The sequence below is a fragment of the Ictidomys tridecemlineatus genome, chromosome 4 (genome assembly GCF_052094955.1).
Source record: "Ictidomys tridecemlineatus isolate mIctTri1 chromosome 4, mIctTri1.hap1, whole genome shotgun sequence".
NCBI classification, from domain to species: domain Eukaryota; kingdom Metazoa; phylum Chordata; class Mammalia; order Rodentia; family Sciuridae; genus Ictidomys; species Ictidomys tridecemlineatus.
Window position 1 is genome coordinate 5,137,708 of NC_135480.1, and position 20,395 is coordinate 5,158,102.

Genomic DNA, 20,395 nt, shown 5'->3' on the forward strand with positions numbered 1-20,395 from the left:
CTGGTCCTGCTCACACCTCCCCTCACTTGGCAGTGTCGCTTCATCTGCACGTCGAGCCCCCTGGGCATAGGTTGAGAGTTCAAGTTCAGGCTCCTGTTGGAGAACTAGGGGACTCACTGGGCCCCTCTCCCAGATCCTGGTGACTGGGCTTTTCAGTGGAGCTGTACCCAGCACTAGGTATGGTCCTTTCCTGACCTCCTGGGTGTTCTGGTTGAGGTCACTCCCTCCCTCATCTCCAGAGTAGGTTGTTCCTGCTGGCCCTTGAGCACCGGAACAGCCTCCTCACCTCACTCAGTGGAACTAGATTATTTCTCCACCTCCCTCTATAGACTGGGGACTTCCCAGGGGCAGGGACTGAACCTCACCCCGTTTCCTCTAGCACCAGCCAGATGGGCACACACAGACCTCAGACTTTCTTTGCTGACTGCCTCTGGGAACAGGGGCTCCCACCTCACACAGGGTAAAGCTGGAAGTTCCCGTCTAGTGGGATCCACAGGGGCGGGGGGTCAGTAGGGGCACCCCATCACAGTGAGCAGCCCTGGGCCAGCTCACAAGAAGTCAGAGGGTAGCTAGCATGGGCAGCATACAGCCCAAAGTCCCTGTGCAAAATGGAAATGTAGCCCTGGCACAGTGGCATACACCTATAATCAAGGTACTCAGAGGCTGAGGCGAGAGGAGTTCAAGGCTAGCCTGGGCACCCCAGTAAAACCCTGTCTCAAAAATGGCAAGGTATGTAGCCCAGGGCACTAGGCTAGCGCGTGTGGAGTCCTGGGTTCCATCCCCAGCACCGCAGGAAAGAAAACCGAGGACAGCAAAAGCAGAGCAGATCAGGCTTCCGGACCACAGACCAGTCCACGGAGCCAGCTCCGCCTGTGGCCAGGCGCCTCCAGTCTTTGCCTAAGGCCTCCAACCTTCCCTTGGGGACCTGACAGTGGGACACCCATACACAGGAAGGCAAGCACAAGGGCCGTCCATAGGTCAGGGTTTGCTCCAGGGAGACACAACTCAAAACACACAGGGCACAAAAGAATGGCAGTTACATTAAAAAAAAAGTTAAGTTTATAAATATTTTCTCCACTGTACAAAGTTTCCCCAGCCCTGCCCACCCCCATCACTGTTCACATTTCTCATGTTTTAAAATCCCAATTATATTTATTTTTTAAATCATAAAATATATTTTTTCTTTGTTCATATTTAAAAATATTTACAGGGGCACAGAGAGGCTGGGGTGGGCCAGCCGAGGTCAGGATGAGTCCGTGCAGGGGGACGGAGGGGGCGGGAAGAGGTGGCAGTAACTCCGCTCGGTGACGGGCGAGGGAGGGCAGCTGTCCTCCGCCGACAGGTACTGGCTGTGGGGCGTGGGTGGGGGCGGGTAGGGGTCTGAGTCCGAGTTCAAATCCAGGTAGTACTTGCTGGCCTTCCAGCGGCTGGTGCTGTAGTCGCTGTCACACACGTCCGTGCTGCAGGGTGTCGCTGGGGGCGCCATGCCTCGAATGATGTAGGGCCTAAAGCAGACAGAGAGGAGGAGGCTCGTGTACAGGGCCCTGGTGTGGCTTATCTGTTCGCAAGTGTTGGAAGAGGCAGGCCTGACTCAGGATCCAGCCCAGCTGTGTGGCCTGGGCACGTCTCCCACCCTCTCCAACCTACCCACAGTCCAGCCCAGGGAAGGAACCAGGAACCAGGCCCAGGCAGGGCTGCCTTAAACAGGGAAGGCAGTCAGGCAGGCCGCAGAGCCCGCCAGGCTGAGCTGGGGCGGGAACTCAACCTCTCTTCAGTTTCTCACTGATCAACAGAGAGAGAGAGAGAGAGAGATAAAGAGAGAGAGAGAGAGAGAGAGAGAGAGAGAGTGTGTGTGTGTGTGTGTGTGTCAGAGAGAGAGAGAGAAAAACAGCCCTATTTCTTAAGCAGCTTGTGAGGATTAAGTGAGATTGCATGGAAAATGCTAGAAGCAGTGCCCAACAAGCACAAGCACTTCACCACTGCTGGCCATGACCTCACTGTGGTCACTGGTAGAGACCAGTGGCCTGGAACGGTGCATCTTGGGTTAAAGCAGTCCAACCCTGGAGATGTCCCCTGGCCTTCTAGAGGCTGCCTGCAACAAGGAACCCTGCATCAGGCCACCTGGCCTGAGTGCAGGGCAGGGTCATGGCTGTTTGAGAGCCCAGTCCGGCTGAGGCTCCCAGTGGCTGGACCACACACCTCATGGGACCCAAATGCTGCCAAGGCAGACAGTGGCAGATGTCCTAGAGGTGAGGTCCAGAGCAAAGGCAAGGGTGGGACAGGAGACTGGGGACTGGCTGGTCTGCTGTAGTATGACTTCTCTGGGCACAATAACAGGGGCTGCTGTGACGGTGACAGTCCTGGGCCGGCAGTGGAGACTGGATGCTCAGCACCAGGGGGCGCTGCAGGTTCTTGAGGACAGAGATGACCCAGTAGAGAGCAGGCAGAAATGGAAGGGGGCCTTTGCCAAGGCTGCGGTTCCTGGGCCTCCTAGCCCTGCCAGGAAGCCTTTCCAGTCCCTGAGTTCCCAGAAATGGCCACTAGATGGCAGGCAGTGGAACCTCAGAAGGCCCTGCTGTTCCAGGACCAGGACATTGAGGACACAGGGCCAGAGGTTGCCAGAGCCCTGGTCTCTACACTGGCCTGGGCCCATCCCACCTGCCCTAACAGGTGGCTCCTCTAGGGGTGAGGCCGGGTGTCCAGGAGGATGGGCCCTGTTGGCCGTAACCACAGGGTTAAAGGTCAGGGCTTACCCCTTTCTACACAGGCTCTGACTGGACTCTGCAGACAGCAGCTGAGACCCACATCCTCTTGCCACTCTCAGTGGCTCCTCTGCACCCAGAGGGGTGGCCTACAACCTTCAGTAGGCAGCTTGGGGGTCAGGGTCCACCTGAGCCTGTCCCAGGTGGACAGGCATAAGGAGCAAGGGTCCTTCTAACAGAGGTCCGTGCTACAGGCCCCTGCCAGGGACACGCGACCTGCTTGCACACATGTACTTGTCCTTCAAAGGATGGGGACACCAGGAGGTGGCATCATGGTCAGGGTCCCGTAACCAGGTTCAGTCAGACCCCAGAATCCAAATCCTGGACCCCTGTGCATTGGCCACCCTGCAGTGACGGCAGGTGGGGTGGAACACCCCTGGTGGCACCCTCAAGCCCACCACTCCTGGACCCTGTCCTGGCTTACTGAGTTCCCCCTGGAGTGCTGGAAACCCGTCCAGGGCCACTAGTTTCTGAACTGAACAGGCAGGCCGCCGGGCTCATGTTGGGAGGCAGCCTGGGGTAGCCAGGAGAGCCAGGGCAGCTGGGCTGGGCCCAACATGACTCTTACTATGAGACGGGGCTGGCAGAGGACGCCCACCTGTATGGCCTGGCAGTGGCCGGAATGTTTGAGGAGTAGAACATGTCCATGTTGCACAGCGAGGGGTCCGTGGCAGGCGACGGAGGCGGGTTCAGGATCTGAGGAGAACCAATAGGTTACCCCTGGCCTTGCCAGAGTGGGTCCTTGCTTCATGGCGAAGGGCTCTGTCCTGGGCCCTGTGTTTCCTGGGATCCCCTGTTCTCTTGGGCTCTGGTCAGAGCTGGGGGGACTTAAAAAGCAGAGGGGAGACAACAGCCACTGCCCTGAGGTGGTGGCAGTCGAGGCATGGAGAGCGAGTGTGTCTCCAGCCCGGGACCCTCCCCCTTCCCGCTAGCCCTGCTGACCACCAGGCGCCCGGGCCAGGGCCCAGACACTCAGCTGCGAACACACACACACACACGAGACCTGAACGAGGAACCCCAGTTCCCGAGCTGGTCGCTCTTTGGCCCTGACCCCAATAGCAGCAGATGTCTCTGCCAGCACATCCGACCACCCATCCCCAGAGCTGCATGACAACGCAAGAATCCCGTCACCACTTCCCAGCCTCAGATGCCACCTGGCCGGGGCCACGCCTCTCCACCTCAGTTCCCCATCTCAAAAGGGGCCATGACCTGCTTCACAGGCTGTTCCAGTGGTGGCGAGTCCCTGCAGGGAGCACCCAGGCCCTGCTCCCTATCTAGGGTGGGTCTTCTTCAGCCCAAAGAGCCGGCCTGGGGATTCTGGAAACCGCCCTGAAGTGGGGAGGGCACGACACTGGGGGATGGGGTCAGGCGGGGACTTCCCTGCAGAAGCCAGGAGGGGAGCAGAAGGACCTCCTGCAGCGTCCAGGCTCCAGGCCCGAGGGTCCGTTTCCAGGCACACCTGCCTCCCAGCACACGAGTTTCTACCCAGCGTCCTCCTGGGCTGGGTTTAAGTGCTGCCTGCCCCAGGAACCAGGTCGGGGTGAGGAGTTGTTGAGATGGCTTTCCAGCGCTGAGGTGGCCGTCGACAGGCTCTTCCCAGGGGACCCCCAGCCCATCTGTGCGACTCCCACCTGCCTGTTCCCTGTGTCCACCCCCACTCACAAGGCCAGCAGCACAGGAAGAACACAGGACCCGCCTCCCTGGGCCCGGCTAATGCGCCCGCAGGACAGAAGACCACGTCAGGAGGACAGGAAGGCCGAGCGCAGGGCAGAGCCCGGGCCCCCGGAGACCTCTCCAACCTACACCTGCCGACACCCGCGGCCCATTATCAGGACACGGACAGACTCTGCCGAGGGAATAAAACTGCAGCTTCTTAAAACACGAAAGATGTCGGAAGTCATTTCTGAGGAAAGAGATTCAAGACTTCCCTGCACCAAGGGAGCCCGAACCTGTTTCCTTCCCCTCCCAGCCCCAGGCCCTTGCCTTCTGCAGACATTTTTAGTTCCACACATGGACACAACATTTTTATTTTGTTTATTCATTTGTATGTGGTGCTGATGATCGAGCCCAGGGCCTCACATGTGCAAGGCAAGCGCTCTGCCCTAAGCCACGACCCCAGCCCTGCGGACTCTCTTTAATCATGTTCCTTATCGCTGCCACAACCGGCAGGACTGCATGGAGTTCCACAGACAGCCCATCCCCAGGGTGTGATTAAAGCAGAATGTGCAAAGGGACGTCATAACTTTGTTAATAATAAACACAAAATTTATAAGTTTGGACCCCCCCCCAAAAAAAAAAAAAAAAAAGAAATACAAGATTTCAACAAGACACCACTGCACCCTGCAACAGACTGCAGGACGGTGAGTTTGCAAAGGCCAATCTGGCTGGTGTGGCCCTCTGCTGGCAGGAAGAGGGACTGTCCCATGGAGGCTGCTTAGCAAGAATGTTCAATTGGTCTCTATGGGAGGGGCCTGCCACCTGTCAGGATTTGGGCCCAGAGAACAAGACAGCCCTGCCTGTGACAGCAGCTTCGGGTGCAGGAGAGCAGAGTCGGGGGTGACAGGGAATCAGGCAGGCTGGCAGATTCCCCCTGCCAAGGGCCCACCAGGCTAGAGTACTGAGCTCCTCGGCCTCCTCACATGAGGATTCCAACAGCATTCCGGGGGTTAAGGGGATAACATGGAGCCACGTACGGGGCACACCATGGCTGGGCCTCCAAGAAGCTCAGTGGACACTGCTGGTAGCAACAGGCAGGCTCAGAGCACAACCTGTTGGGTTTTCCAAAGTGCATATGGAACATTGGTGAAAGCCGAGTAAGATCAGAGGGTGGTGTTGGGGTCCTGTTTAGGACACTATCCTGTAGTTACACAAGACATCACTGCTGGGGAAGCTGGGCAGAGGGTAGGCGGCTCTGAATTACTCCCTGCAACTGCACATAAATCTTCAAGGATCACAAAATAAAAAGTAAAAAAAAGAAAAGAAACCAACGCACCCACTTTGCAGGGAAAATAAAGTCTGGGCCTTGCCTACCTACAGATTACCTCAGGAGGACACCAAAAGGACCCACCACAGGATGCACCTCCAGGGCCATGCCTGGCTTGGGGCAGCCCTGTGTCTCACACTCTCCTTGACAGGGGACTGAACTCAGGCGCACTTCACCACTGAGCCATAATCCTGGCCCTATTTTGTATATTATTTAGAGACAAGGTCTCACTGGGGGGCTAAGGACCTCACTAAGTTGCTGAGTCTGGCTTTGAACTCACAGATCCTCCTGCCTCAGCCTCCTGAGCCACTGGGGTTATTTTAGGCATGTGCCATCACATCTAGTTTTCTGTACCTTTTGAATTGTGTACCATGGACTGATGCAAAATAAGCTGTTAATTTGAAAATAGTTGGCTCCACACAGTTTCTTTGGGGGTGATGAAAATGTTCTAAACTCAACCATAGCGACGATTGCGTGTAGCTGTGAAATAGCCAGCTGCTCAGGGCCCTGTGCTACCCAGCAGAGCCGGTGAAGGGCAACTGCAGCCTCCCAAGCACCATGAGGCATGTGGGGTAAGGGAGCTGCTTCCGGCAGTTGGCCTGGCCTCAGGCAGGATCCTAGAGCCTTTAGATGGTAACATGGGTCCTTGAGAGGTGGCAGCAACAAGAGCCCAGAGGAATGGGCTATTCTAAACTTCAGGCTGCTCTTGGCCTTCCCTTGTCCCTAAAAATCGCCAGGCCTCGGAGCTTCAGAAGATAGTTCCCGCCCTGAGATACCACCCTCCTCCGCCCTCTCCTCCCAAGGCCTGTCACTCTTATCACAGTTGATAAGAACTGGACCACACCCAGTGGGAGAGACACCCAGGAGCAAGGGACACCAGAAGCAGGGGGTGCCAGTCCTGGCAAAGTAGGGCTCACTGGGGGGACCCAGATAGGACTGTATTTACCTTAGAAAAGAGCACAGCGGCAGAAGAGCTGGCTTTGGGAGGAATCAAGAGCCTGCAAGGGCACACAGAGCCAGAGCCCTGGTGTGCCAGGAGGCCCGCCCCCTGCTATGGATCTGCCTCCTGTGGTTCCAGAAGCCCGCGGTCGGTCAATGGAAATATTAATATTTTTCTTGATTTTCTCAAAGGAGAGGCCACATTCACATAGCTTATGTCAGTCTGCTGACGTAACTGTTGCGGTTTATTATTTGCTACTGTTAATCTCTTACTGTGTCTAAGGTATAATTACGCCTGTCATCCCAGCTATTCTGGAGGCTGAGGCAAAAGGATCACAAATTCAAGGCCAGCCTGGACACTTTAGTGAAACCCTGTCTCAAAATAAAAAGGGCTGGGGACAATCTCAGTGGCAGAGTGACCCTGAGCTCAATCCCCCATGCCAAAAAATAAGTAAATGAAATTCCACCTCTGTCCGAGACTCACAAGGAGTGTACGTGGGAATGGCCTCTCCGTGGTCCCAGGTGTGGGCCGGGGCCCTTGGGAGGCAGCCCACACACAGGTTGGGGCTGACTGTGCACAGATGCACACCCATGTAGCAAGCTCACCTGGGCACCAGGCTGTGCTCTCAGGAGCAGGGCCCCCGCAGTGAGACCCGCGGAGGGTCCCTCGCAGAAAGCAGCAGAGTTGGCCCTTTACTGAGGATTGAATCCAGGGCTTCTCAACCACTAAGCCACATCCCCAGCCCTTTTTATTTTAAGACAAGGTCTTACTAAGTTGCTTAGAGCCTCACTAAGTTCCTGAGGCTGGCTTTGAACTTGTGATCCTTCTGCCTCACCCTCCCAAGCCACTGGGGTGACAGGTATGGCCCACTAGTGCTGCACTCTTCACAGTCATTCCTGGAGGCTGCTACTGGCTGGGGCTGGACCCTCAACCTGCTGGGACTGCCAAAAGCTCCAGGGAATACGATAGCCACAAAGATCACCCCATACATTTGTCTGTTCTTCAGGAAACAACCCAGCAAGGTGCAGGGTGTGAATCTCAGGTGTCCTCGCAGGACACAGGTCTGGAGGACCTGCTGCAGAGAGGCACAGCAGGGCAGCACAGAAGGCACAGTTCCTCAGAGCAAGACCCCCACAAGGACACCAGGACCCCAAAAGGACGTGAGTACCCCAGGAGGTGGGAGTAGGGCCGGGACTTGGCTCTGTGGTTCCACGCAGTTTCCAGTCTATCCACAAAGAACAAGGACTTCCCTTCTCCAAACAGAAAACAATGTTATTCAAGAAAAACCCAAAAGGGGTAGCAGGGGAAACCACGCCCTCGGCTGACCAGACACGAACAGTCACAGCTCTGGAGTCGCCCAGGTCCCAGCAAGCCTGGGCCATCGCTGAAGGTGGAGGCCCCAGCTGGCCAGCTGCCCACCACCCTCCTTGGCCCCGCCTGCCCTCTCACCGGTGGGTACAGAGTGGCCTTCGTGCTGGACGAGCTGCTGGACGAGGCGCCAGTGACATGGTTCCGATCATAGAGGGGAGGGCCGCTCCGGCCCCCCATCAGGCTCACGGAGCTCATCATGGACTTGCTGCACGAGATGCCTGTGGGCAGGGGACAAGAGGGGCAGGGTGGGGAGCTGGCCGGGCACACCCCAGACACAGGCCCTGCCTGCTACTAGGAGACTCAGATTCACGCGGGAAGTCCTGGCACACAAACTTCTCCGGCTCCTGGCAGCGCCCGCTGTCCAACCTCCTCTGTGAATGGGGAGGGGCCTTCAGAAGGGAACCCCCCAGGGCTGAGCATACAGCACTCCAGGCCCAGACAACAGGCCTCTCTGCGGATTGCTGAAGAGGCAGGGAAGCCCCCGCAACCTCACCCCCAGGAAGAATCGGGCACACCTGCACCGGGACATCAGCGTCCAGTGAAGCTGGCTTGGGGGTGGAACAGGACAAGAGAGAGGGACCCCAGGCTGGGCAGGCCCTGAGCAACCCTACGGTGGTCCTGGAGCTACAGGTTAGCCCTCTTGGGTACCCCAAAGTGTACTGCATGACTGACCCCTCGTTCTGGGACACACAACCCCCCAATATGATGGGAACCAGCAGGCTTTAGCCCAGCAATGTGGCCCCTGGGCATCTACAGCACAATCTGCTTTCCTGATGACCAGGAGGGTGCCCATCCCAACTGCTCGGCCACCATCCGATCTGTGCCCAGAACAGAGCCACTGGGGGGAGAGAATCCTCAGGCTCTAGAGAGCCCTGCTGCGCCAGGTCCATTTCTAGGGGATGTAAGGGCTCAGGGACAACTAGGAAACATCCCATAGTAATGCTACAGGTGAAGCCCAAGGAGCATACCCACACCACCAAGGCCAAAGGAGAGGCTGCAGCCACACGGGCTCCGGGCCAAGAGGGGCCAGTCCAAGCACAGGCCAGGCAGCCTGGCACGCCCAGGAGGCGCTGCAGGAGCCGCGGCCTCGTCCATCCCCCCCGCACCCCCACGAGCAGCCCAGACAGCACACCCTCCTCTGCGGGGCCCTTGCCTGCCTTGGTTCCTTACCCGTGAAGGGACCATGCTGCGAGCCACCAGGAGCTATGAAATTGAGAGGCACGTGGGGGGTCCCGCTGACATACTCATGCGGAAAGGGCCCACTGGCCCCTGCATAGCGCTGGCACACCACGCGCTGGCAAACAAAATAGACCCCGCCCATGACGAAGAGGGACAGGATGATGCCGATGACAGGTCCGATGGCGCTGCTGTGGGCTGGGGTGTCATCTGAGGGTGGCTTGGTGATTTCTGCCAGAGGACAGACAGAAAAATATGGTCAACATTAATCCCAAAGAGATGGCCCTCCTGCAGGTTCCCAGGCTGCAGGACCCACAGACGGATGGGAGAAGTGAGGCTGGATCATTCTTACCCAGGACCCCTGCCCACAGGTCCTTGGCCCGCCTGGTGACCCTGCCCTCCCCCGGCCCCTTAACTACTGACACGCCTTTGCTCAGGGGCCTTGGTGGTAGCTGGAAGTGAGTGCTCCTGGGTGCCCATGTGTCACATGGGACAGACTGGCCTGGAGGCCTCCAGAGCTGGCTGTGAGGGGCAGCCCCTGCGGCTGTGGCAAGGAACATGGACGGCAAGTCCAGCCCCCAGACTCAGCTGGCAAGAGCAGGTACGCCTTCCCGCAGGCTGACCCGGAGGTCCCCAGGCAGTCAGCTGCAGGAGAGCAACCCAAAGCCCCGGAGGCCAGGACTTCCCATGGCTGTCACTCTCCACACAAGGGCCCACAGTGTGCTGGAGGCCCAGGCCCAGGCTCCCCAGACCAGACACCTGCCCGGCAGAGGGAGAGGACAGCCCCCAACTCCGCCACCGGCCCAGGCCACTCTCTCAAGATGATGTTCAAGAGCTGGGCTGTGGCTCAGTGGCAGAGCACTGGCCTAGCACGTGTGAGGCCCTGGGTTCCATCCTCAGCACCACATAAAAATAAATAAATAAAGGTGTCGTATCTATCTACAACTTAAAAAAAAAAAAGATGTTGTCTGAGATGCCTGAAGGGGGTTGGCATGAAGGCTCCGGAGAGCTCAGCGAGTCCTTGGGGACCCTCCTGCGCCCCTCGCCCCTAGCTCTCAGCCCAGCTCTGCTGCACAGGAGTGGTCATGTGACACATCCCCCTTCCTGTCTGGAATGCCAGCTCCTTCCTGTCTGAATCAGGCAGCCATTTGAGAGCCACCGCCTCTGGGAAGCCTTCCCTGACTGTGCTGGCCACCCACACTCTAGTCCGCCTCCCTGACTACACAAGCCAGGTCCCTGGAGGGGCACGTGTGACGTGCATGTGGGCACGTGATGTGTGCTCCTGGCAGCCTCAGGCGATCCTGCAGCAGGAGAGACGCTGCCCAGCAAGTTCCCCACGGCAGGAGCTCGATGGGGCTGAGCCTTCAGGTACACACACTGTGGTGGGCCCTACCTCCGTGCCTCTGCCCCTGCTAGAACTCAGTCCCCACCACAGGAAGCTCTGTGTCCCCACAGGGCCAAGCACACCCAGCCTCCCAGGCACCTTGGGCCCCCGCACACCCTGAGTGCGCCCTGAAGGCACAGCCCGCTGCCCACTGCAGGAGCCAGCTCACCGCACATGAGCTCATCGGAGCCGTCCATGCAGTCGGGGAAGGAGTCACACTGCTGCTTGATGAGGACACACTGGCCGCTGGCACACCGGAACTGGTTGGGCAGGCAGATGGCTGCAAAGAGGGTCCTGTGCTCAGAGAGGCAGGAGGGAACCAGAGCCCGGTCCTCTGCCCAGGCCACCCACAGCAGCCTGGGTTCCAGGCACAGAGCCCTCCAACAGAACCCTCTCCAGCACCAGACCTGCCCAAGGCCTGTGTGATGCCAATGGGGAGACGGGCAGGACAGGGCCCCCATACACCCTCCACCCGCAGGAGGCATCTGCCTGCATCTACGTGGGTCAGGCCTGCACAGAGTAAGGACCACCAGCCCTGCCCACGGTCCCCCTGGGAAGTGGCAGCCAGAGGGACCACAGGAGGAGCCTCACCCCCAGAGAGGTGAGGGGTTCAGGGTGCCCGCAGCACTGGGCAGCACTCCAGGAAGGCACAGCAGCCCCACGGCTGCCCTCCCCCACCAGCGCTCCGGGGACTCAGGCCACAGCCCTTCACCTTCCCCAAATGCTGACCTGGAGGGTCCATGGCACCCTAAAGAAGGCAGTTTCTAGGCTCTGACTACCCCAGCAAACCTCCTGAGCTCCCCACCGGCCCTGCACCCTGAGAACCAAAGGCGAGGGAGCCCTGTGCTGCCCCTGGACGGATGGCATGCTGGTAACTGGGCAGGGAGGAAGCCTGGGAAGCCGCAGAGCCAGGGCCTGCAGGAGGAGGCAGGGGGCGGGGCTTCCCCAGCAGGGCTTCTGCAGCCTCTGAAGTCTCAGCCACACTACTGCCAGGCCAGGGGGGCAACAGGGCTGGCACGCGGCTTCTGTGGTGGATGATGGTGAAACTCATGCCAGGCACCACAGGCTCCGTCACCAAATCCTGGCTCTCCGTTTCAGCGCAAGAGCCGCCAACACGGACACAGACCTGTGGGCAGGGCTGGTGCCAGAGACGCTGGGCTTGCAGCTGAATTTGCCCAGGGTGCTAACCCCGATCTATAGCTGCCCCCAACTCTCAAGAATCAATGAGCTGCAAAGAATTAGTTGTGGCTTTACAGAAACATCTGTGGAGATTGGTCTGGAACCTCGTCTTCTACAAAACACCTGCTCATCCCGCATGAGGGTGGAGATCAAGGCCAGTGTGTGAGCTGTTAAGAACAGGACCCAGTGGTCTGTGGGGGTGAGGGAGCATCAAAAGACCATATTAACAGCCCATGGCAGCCCTGGGACCAAGGCTGGACAGGGACGCCAGGCGACCAAACAAGCAAGAGTCTCATCAGAGGGAAACTTATCAGAGCAGGTAGAAAAGAGGTCTGTTTCACCACTGAGATCTAAAGGAAGGCCCTGATGGTCAGAGTGGGCCCAGGAGGCCTCAGCACCTCTCTGGTGCTAGACTCCATCGCGGTGGTTGAGTGTGACCCCTTGCACTGCTCGGTGGGGCACAGCCCTGCCTCTCAGGGTAGGGCATCCCGGGTCGTGAGGCACGGACGTCTCCAGCCAGCTACTAGGTTCACATTGGGTTTCTGCAAAACTCTTGACCAAATGCAGGAGTCGAGATGGAGTCCTATCTGCCTTCAAGTCAACTGCTCGGTGGGACAGCGTTTCCCACCTCGGCCCTGAAACTAACTCATCCCTCCCAAGCCCTGCGGCTTCCCTCCAGGGAAAGGTCTGACAGAGTGTCACTCAGGGGAGGCCAGGCAGAGCCTGGACCGCGTGGAAGAGGGCTGGGCGGTGGGCCTCACCGTCACAGTGGGCCTCGTCGGAGCGGTCCTGGCAGTCGGCCTCGCCGTCACACCGCAGACGCAGGTCCACACACTGGCCCCGTGCGCAGGGGAACTGGGCAGCAGAGCACACGGGGCAGCCCAGCTCGTCACTCTGGTCGTCACACTCGGGGAAGCCGTCACAGCGCCAGGCCCCGGGGATGCAGTCGATCTCCCCAGTGGCACACGCAAACTGGTCGGGGGAGCAGGTGGGAGGCTCTGAGGGGAGAAGGGACGACCGTCACACAGGGTCCGCCCGGGAGACCAGGAGACAGCTCAGGTCGGCGCCAGCCGTGTCCCCAAGGTCCTGGGGGTGCCCCATGCCCTCCAGTCAGCATCTCCTGCCTGCTGCCCCAGCCCAGACCAAAGGCCAGGGAGGACCCAGTGCTGCCAGAGCCATCCCTTCCCTGTGCAGGGGGAAGGACCGTGACCCAAGCAGCCACCAAGCCCCGTACTGCAGGGAACAGGCAGGAAGGCAACCCTGTCTGCTGGGCCGGGCCCTCCCCATCCTCAGTGGTCTCCCCACAGGGCCCCTGAGGCCTTCACTGGAGTGCACATCAGCTTAGTAGCACCTGAGTGTCCATCAGCAGGCAGGGGGCAAAGTGGGTGGGTGGCACCCACACCAGAGAAGCATGTTGAGGACTCTTCAGGGCCAGTATCCACAGCACGGTGGGGCTGACAGAGGACCCGATCACTTCGCCCCAGGCACCTAGCTACATGTGGGCTAAGGCGAGGGCCCAGGATGCTCACAGAGCACAGCGGGGGCTGCCCAGGACAGGGCCATGGGAGGGAGGTGGGCTGGGAGGCCAAGGACTACTTCCCACTGGTGACCTCAGGGCTCACCATGGCAGACACTGGCCATTCTCTGCAGCCTGTGTCCACGTTTAAAAGCAGTTGGACTTCCCACTAGAAGCAGGGTTCAGTCCCCCTGACCAGACTTCCAGCTCTGCCTCCTCCTCTTCCTCCCTGTCCCTCAGCAGGGAGAGCCAGATGCCACTGGCCTCTCCGACAGCTCCCTGGTGGCCACCTCCCTCTGGGACAGCAATATGCAGCCACTTGGCTGGCCCTACTGACCTCCCACCCCACATGGACGGTTCAGGTGCCAGTCACGGCCTGACAACCCGGTGCTTGTACCCACCCATGCAAACTCACCCACGAGACTCCCCAGGGAAAGCCACTAGGGTATCACAAGCCCATGGTCCTGCCCCTGCTGCCCACGCCCACGGATCTCCAGGGTGGCAAGGCCCCAGGCATGCCTGCACCCCTTGACATTTGTAAGCAATGACATCTGTGTCTGTCTTGCTCTGGATTCTTCCTGCATGCTGGCGAGACCCCAGCCCGCGCACCAGGCGAGCGCTCTACCCGAGCCGCTCCAGGCCCTGTCTCACCACCCCCGTCTCTCCTGGGCATCACGGTGATGTCCAGTTTAAACATCCTAATTTAAAACAAGATCTCCAGCTCATGTCAAGCCCAGGGCAGTGCCCCATCCCACGGGGACATCCCTTGGCTCTGAGTGGGCCTTGAGTCCAGGGCGGTGGGCCAAGGGCAGCGCCCCATCCCAAGGTCAGGTGCACAGCAGAGCCCAGTCGGTGGCACTGTGCTGGGCCCGTGCGGATGAGGCAGCCACCTCACAGGAGGCCAGGGAGCTCCGCAGCTTTAGGGACACCCGTTTTCTAGAACTCCTCTCTTTTATGCAGAAATTGGCAGAGAACTAAGGGGCTGGCCTGGTGTGGGGTGTGAGGACGCCCCAACACGCCTGAAATCCAACCCAGGAAAGGCGCCTGTCTTCAAGCCCCAGAAGGCCTGCAGGCTTTGTACGCCAAACCCTGGAGCCCAGGGGTGTGAGAGGGAGGCTCAGATTCCAGCCAAGACCCCAGCCCCTGGAACCGAGAAGCCCGGCTCCCGCCCCTCGGCTGGGCCAAGGAAGGACACGCCGGGTGCAGGAGCCGGCACCCATGGTGTCTGGAAGCAGCCCAGGTCGGTGTCTGCAGGCGAGCTGCCACAAAGCCTGTGCCACCAGGGTGGTTTCAACTGGCCCTGGGGAAGAAGAGGCCCAGCCTCCACGGCCAACAGTCCAGGCAGCCATGGCCGGAGGGAGGGCAGAACAGGCAGGGTCCAGGCGGGCCAAGGCCATCCCAGCTTCCCTGGGCAGCCGAGAGACCCGAGGACACGGAGGCCTCCGCCTCCTCCTCTCTCCAACAAAGCAGCTGTGAGATGCCACGGGTGCCACAGGACTGACCGAGTGGGCAGACAGGCAGTGGTGACACTGCTGGGACACTGCAGTGCCGGAGGCCACGTCACAAGGCCCACACTGAGGGTCCACACTGTGGCCATGTCACAGGAGCCGTATCCTGTGACATGGCCACGGAAGGCTGAGAGGCTTCTGCACAGTGAGCACCGACCCTCGGCTCTGACCAGGCGACGGGCCCAGGGCGTGCCCCCTCCCACGGGGACATCCCTCGGCTCTAAGTGGGCCTTGAGTCCTGGACGGAGGGCCAAGGGCAGCGCCCCATCCCGCAGGGGCCCAGGGCTGGTCCATGGGAGCCTCCACAACCCTGCTCCCTGGGCAGCTCGGGCACCAGTGGGAGCTGCAGAGTGACCCCTGCAGGAGCCCCGGGCCGGAGCTTGAAGGAAAGCTGCCTGGCTTCTTGGGAGGGGAGCAGCCAGCATCCCCCTGCTCCTGGTCACGGCCTTGGGACCCTGAGGTGCGAGGTGAAGCAGGAGGACGCTCCCAGGCCAAGGTGTGGTCCCGCACAGCAAGAGGAGAAGAGTGGGGTCTGTGTACTGAGCCCGGGCTGCGGAGCCAGGTGGGTTGAAGCAGAACAGAAATGGCACAGTCCAAGGCCACTCGGGGTGGGGGGTGGGGTGGGGACACCAGGGGCAGCTGGAGAGGAAGCCCTGGGGTCAGGGCTCATCATGCTGACAATGAAGACTGTCACTTTTATGACTGCAGTCACCCCACAACACAGCACCTGGCATTCCCTGTGCCATGTGCCAGGCACCATGGAAAGTCTCTGTTACTGAAAGCCTATGACAATCTGCCAAGTGAGTGGCCTCAGTTTCACAGAGGAGGAAGTAGAGTTCAGAGAAGGCAAGTGACCAGCCTGGGGGCACCCAGCAGGCAATCTGCAGAGCTAGGATTTGAACACAGGTCTAATTCTAAAGCCCCCACCACCATCACTACCACGGGGCCCCAGGGGAGCAAGAGTACAGAAGGTAGCAGGAGGGACAGACAGAACGACAAGAAGAAATGGAGAGATCCCCGTCGGAGCTGGAGCCCAACACCCCTGCAGCAGCTGACAGCGTGAGCAGGCAGAAAGGAAGGGGCAGGGGCCTCATCGGCACTGTCAGTCAACAGATCCAACTGATGTTCTGGAACTTTCCACCCACCCACAGCAGAATCCACCTTTTTCTCAAGAGCATACAGAACATTCACTACCATAAACCACATGCTGAGCCACAAAGCCACCTGGATAAACCTGGAAGAACAGACATCCCACAGAGCTCTCAGACCGCAGTGGATTAACCAAAATCAGAAACAGAGAGACAGCTGGAAGGTCTCAACTCTGGAGGTTTGAATCACACACAGGATGAAGAAACTGTCTCAGGAGAAATTTCAGAGTAGTTGAATCACCTGATGAAAAATGAAAACACAACCTATCAAGATCTGCCGACGCAGGAAAAGCAGCGCTCAGGGACACTCACAGCAGAGAAGGCGCAGCCTTAGGAAGAGGGGCGTAAGTGAAGAGGAGCTCTACTTTACAGAATGGGAGCCGCTGCGGTTCATAAGAACGCAGGCCTGTGATCTGGCAGTAAAGATTCAGAGCCCTGTCCCAAGTTCCAACAGAGCGCGCCGAGGTCACACCTACCGCCACAGGTCAGCAGGTTCTGCAGGAGCACGAGGTGGACGGGGCAGGAGCACCGCGGGGTCCCGTCACCCTTGGCGATGCAGATGTGGGAGCAGCCGCCGTTGTCTCGGGCACAGGGGTGAGCCGCTGTAGGGACAAACAAGACGGGGCGCTGGGGTCGGGCTCCTCCTCTCACCTCAGGACCTGGCACTGAGGAGGGGGCCTGAGGGACGGGCCCACCCAGGGTACCTTTCCACTCACTCCCCAGCAGCCCTGAGTTTCCTTCTATGATATGGAAATTGACATAAACCTGGAGACTGGAGAGCAGCACAGGACTGATGGGCATCCCAGCCCCCATCGCACCCACAGCCACCACCCTCCGCTGCCTGTCTTCACTGTGACAGTGGGTGTGCCCCCAAAAGCTATGCCACGCCTAACCCCCCGAATCTATGGCTGTAACGTAAGTTGGAAAAGGGGCCTTTGCAGATGTGGTGGAGGTGAGCAATCCCAAGATGAGGTCATCCTGGACAACCTGGGTGGGCCCTAAATCCAATGACGAGCATCCTTATAAGAGGTGAGGTCACTGACACACAGAGATGGCCATGTGGAGTCAGAGGTAGAGGCTGCAGTGATGCAGCCACAAACCACGGTACCTCTACCACCATTACTGCAAGAGGCGAGGGACAGACCCTCTGCTACAGCCTCCGAGGGAGTGTGCCTCTGCCAACACTTTGATCTTGGATTTCTGGCCTCTCATTATAGGAGAACAATTTAAGTTGCTCGGTTCACGGTCATTTGTTATAGCAGCCAAGGGGGCGCTGACTCAGTAAAATGGCAAAGGCACCAGGACTCCGGGGAGCTCAGTCCTCTCTTCCATGAACAGGACGCCTAACAACAGGGTAACGAGGCGACCAGGAGGCTGGGCTGGCCACCTCCAGTGAGAAAAAGGAAGGGAATGCCCCCCTCCCCCAGCCTCAGAGGACAGGAACATGGTGTTTCTCTTCCATCTCAGGGATCAGGTGTTCTTAAAAATGAAGAGAGTCATGGTTTACAGCAGAGGTCTGCAAACTTTTTCTGTAAAGAGTTATACAGCAAATAATGTCCACTTCCCAGGCCAGTGTGTCCTTCACAACACTTGATCCTGACAGCCACAGTGCACAGGCAGCCACAGGGGGCACATGTGAGTGGGCATGGCTGTGTGTCCGGGCCTGACTCAGAGTTCAGCTGTGGGCTCAGCCTTCCCCATCTGCCATCTCCCATCCTGAAGGCCCAGGACACACAGTGATCTGACCTGGATGGAGTTCGAGGCTGGAGGACGGAGACGTCCGAACCCACACTCGTGGGACGCCTTGATTTGTACAGGGACTTCACTTGAGAACACACAAGGACAGAACACCAGCTGCCCACAGTCAGCACGGAGGTGACAAAGTCACTGCCTCAGAGCTCACACCAAGCTTGAGCAGGAGCCCACACGTCACTGCCACCAAAAGGTCTATCTCACACACAATTCACTGACCGACCCACAGGAGCTCGGTAACAAAAAAGCCGGTGGCTGGGCCTCCCCTGCCCCAGCTGCACGTGCTCATCAGCTGCGCGCGGCTGTGCTGGTGCCTGTTGGATGAGATGTCTGATGCGTGGACATCACAACTGAGAGGAAGCGGTGGGGCTGGGAGGACGACAGCTGGAACACCAGGACCAGGGGAGGGCAGTGAGCAGATTTCTGCTGGATTTGGGAGTCAGAAGCTGCCACATCCGTGAGGACTGAGACCAGGAGAGAAAGCAGGAAAGTGCAAAGGGTGGTGCTACCCCCATCCCTGGCGAGGGGCTGTGCTGCTGTGTGGCCGGGGGCACCACAGGACAGGAGCAGCAATGGCCCCACCCACTGCTCTCTGCTGGGCCAAGCACCTAATTGTCAGCTCACCAAAGAGAGAGAAAAGCAAGGAACCTGAGACCTACAATCACGCACAGACCCCCCCACACACCTAGGCATACAGCCATGTGGGGGGTGGGGAGGAGCCAATGGTCCAGCTGGGGACCAAGCCCTTGGACACAATGAGCTGGTGGTGGTAGGACCCTCAATTGCCCCCAGCCTTCCCACCTCAACCCCCTGGCACCGTGGACCTGATGAACTATAAGGCCCAGGGTTTCACAATGGGTGTGGTTGAGGTCATCAATCAGTTGACTCGGAGTTCATCAGACGGGAGACTAACCTACAGGTGCATCGAGACTGACCACAGAGCCCTTTAGCCCAGAGTGGGTTTCTGACTGGCAGGAGAAGTGTCAGGATTCAAGGTGTGAGAGGGCCTGATGGGGAGGCGCCGCAGTCAGCCTAAGTGGCCCCCAAAGGCCTTCTGTGGAAGGCTCCGGGCAGCACCACTGGGAGACCATGCAACCTTAAAAGACGGGGCCCAGGAAGTCTCCAGGTCACCGGGAGTGAGCCCTTGCAGAGCAGGGGACCAACCTGACCCCATCCTCTTCCTCTGTCTTAATTCCTGACCAAGAGGTAAACAGCTCTTCTATGCCACCTGCTCCCACCATGATATGCTGGCTCGACACAGGCTCAAAAGGGCCCACCGACCACGGACCATGAACTAAGAAAACCTTTTCTCTTCCTAAGCTGATTATCTCAGGTATGTGTTATAGTACCGGAAGGCTGAGCAACGCAAGGGGCCACAGGACAAGGAGGTGGCAGTGGCTGACCCTGGTAGACAGCCAGAGGGAATAGGGCCTGGTTGTATGACTGTCAACGCTCTGACGAGTGCGGGAATGGATTCTTCTACAGAGCCTCTCACTGGCGAGCCCTCCTGTGCCGTGGTACACCCAGACCTCAGCTCCACAGAAGTCAGACAGGAGGTGGGCCAGGAGGTGGGCGTTGGCTTGTTTTCTTTTGCAGAACTGGGGAGTGAACCCAGGTGCGCTCCACCACCCAGCTACATCTCAGCCCTTTTTACACTGAGACAGGGTCACTAAGTCACTGAGACTGGCCATGAACTTGCAATGCTCCTGCCTCAGCCTCCCGAGTCCCGGGGATTACCGGCGTGCGCCACTGCACCCAGCTTTGGGTGCTGTTTTTAAACTCTAGGTTTGTGGCCAATTGTTGTGTGAAAAAGACCCAGGGAGGCCTTGGGACATCTGGACACGTGCTGGTCTTTGGTGCTGGGCCACCACCTTGCTGGGGTCCCATGGGTCCTGAGGCTGGCCTCCTGCCTGGTTCTACCCTTCCTGCTGGACCCCGCTGCACCCCGGCCCGCCCCACATACAGAACTCTTCCAGGCTGACTTCCTCCACAGCGTGGATGCCCGTGAGGTGCGCAACACGGCCCTGGACTCGAGTGCGCTTGTCCCCGGAGGTCTTCTCCACGCGCTCAATCATCTGCTGCTGGCGGTCGATCCAGTAGAGGTGCCTGCCGAGCACGGCCAGGCCCACGGGCTGCACAATGTTCGCATCCTCCAGGGTCAGGCGGTTGGCCCCTATAGGCGGGACACGGGCTCCTAAGTGACAGCCTGACCCAAGAGCCCTGCCACACTCAGCTCAGAAATGAGGTCCAAAGAGATGGCTGCCAGGGTGCCCGGGGGTCCTGTGCTGCGGTCAGGGCTGGCCTCCGTATCAGGGCCATAGGCCCCAACTGTGGACCCTAGTCTGGCTGGTACAAGCGCGGCACTGCCCCTCCTACACCCAGCCCTGGCTCTAGGAGCTGTGGGGCCCAGCCTCTGGCTCTAGGAGCTGTGGGGCCCAGCCCCTCCCTCTGGGAGCTCTGGGGGACCAGCCCCTCCCTCTGGGAGCTCTGGGGGACCAGCCCCTCCCTCTGGGAGCTCTGGGGGACCAGCCCCTCCCTCTGGGAGCTCTGGGGGACCAGCCCCTCCCTCTGGGAGCTCTGGGGGACCAGCCCCTCCCTCTGGGAGCTCTGGGGGACCAGCCCCTCCCTCTGGGAGCTCTGGGGGACCAGCCCCTCCCTCTGGGAGCTCTGGGGGAC

General features: G+C 59.2%; 1 protein-coding gene across 4 annotated transcripts in view; it reads right to left on the bottom strand.

The window, feature by feature from the left end:
• Positions 1–1,132: 1,132 nt before the first annotated feature.
• The window catches only part of Lrp5 (LDL receptor related protein 5), a 97,836-nt gene continuing 78,573 nt past the window's right edge, over positions 1,133–20,395 (bottom strand). For 3 of the 4 annotated variants that reach the window (XM_078045443.1, XM_078045445.1, XM_078045442.1), the window contains 8 exons: positions 19,683–19,892; positions 16,444–16,569; positions 12,557–12,793; positions 10,786–10,896; positions 9,227–9,463; positions 8,135–8,274; positions 3,361–3,458; positions 1,133–1,505 (listed from right to left, as the gene is read on the bottom strand). In XM_078045443.1, coding sequence (XP_077901569.1) covers positions 1,244–1,505; positions 3,361–3,458; positions 8,135–8,274; positions 9,227–9,463; positions 10,786–10,896; positions 12,557–12,793; positions 16,444–16,569; positions 19,683–19,892 — 1,421 coding nt within the window. In that variant the 3' untranslated portion in view covers positions 1,133–1,243. Of the gene's footprint in view, positions 1,506–1,542; positions 2,093–3,360; positions 3,459–8,134; positions 8,275–9,226; positions 9,464–10,785; positions 10,897–12,556; positions 12,794–16,443; positions 16,570–19,682; positions 19,893–20,395 lie in introns of those variants that run through there. The other variant, XM_078045444.1, reaches the window with a different exon arrangement.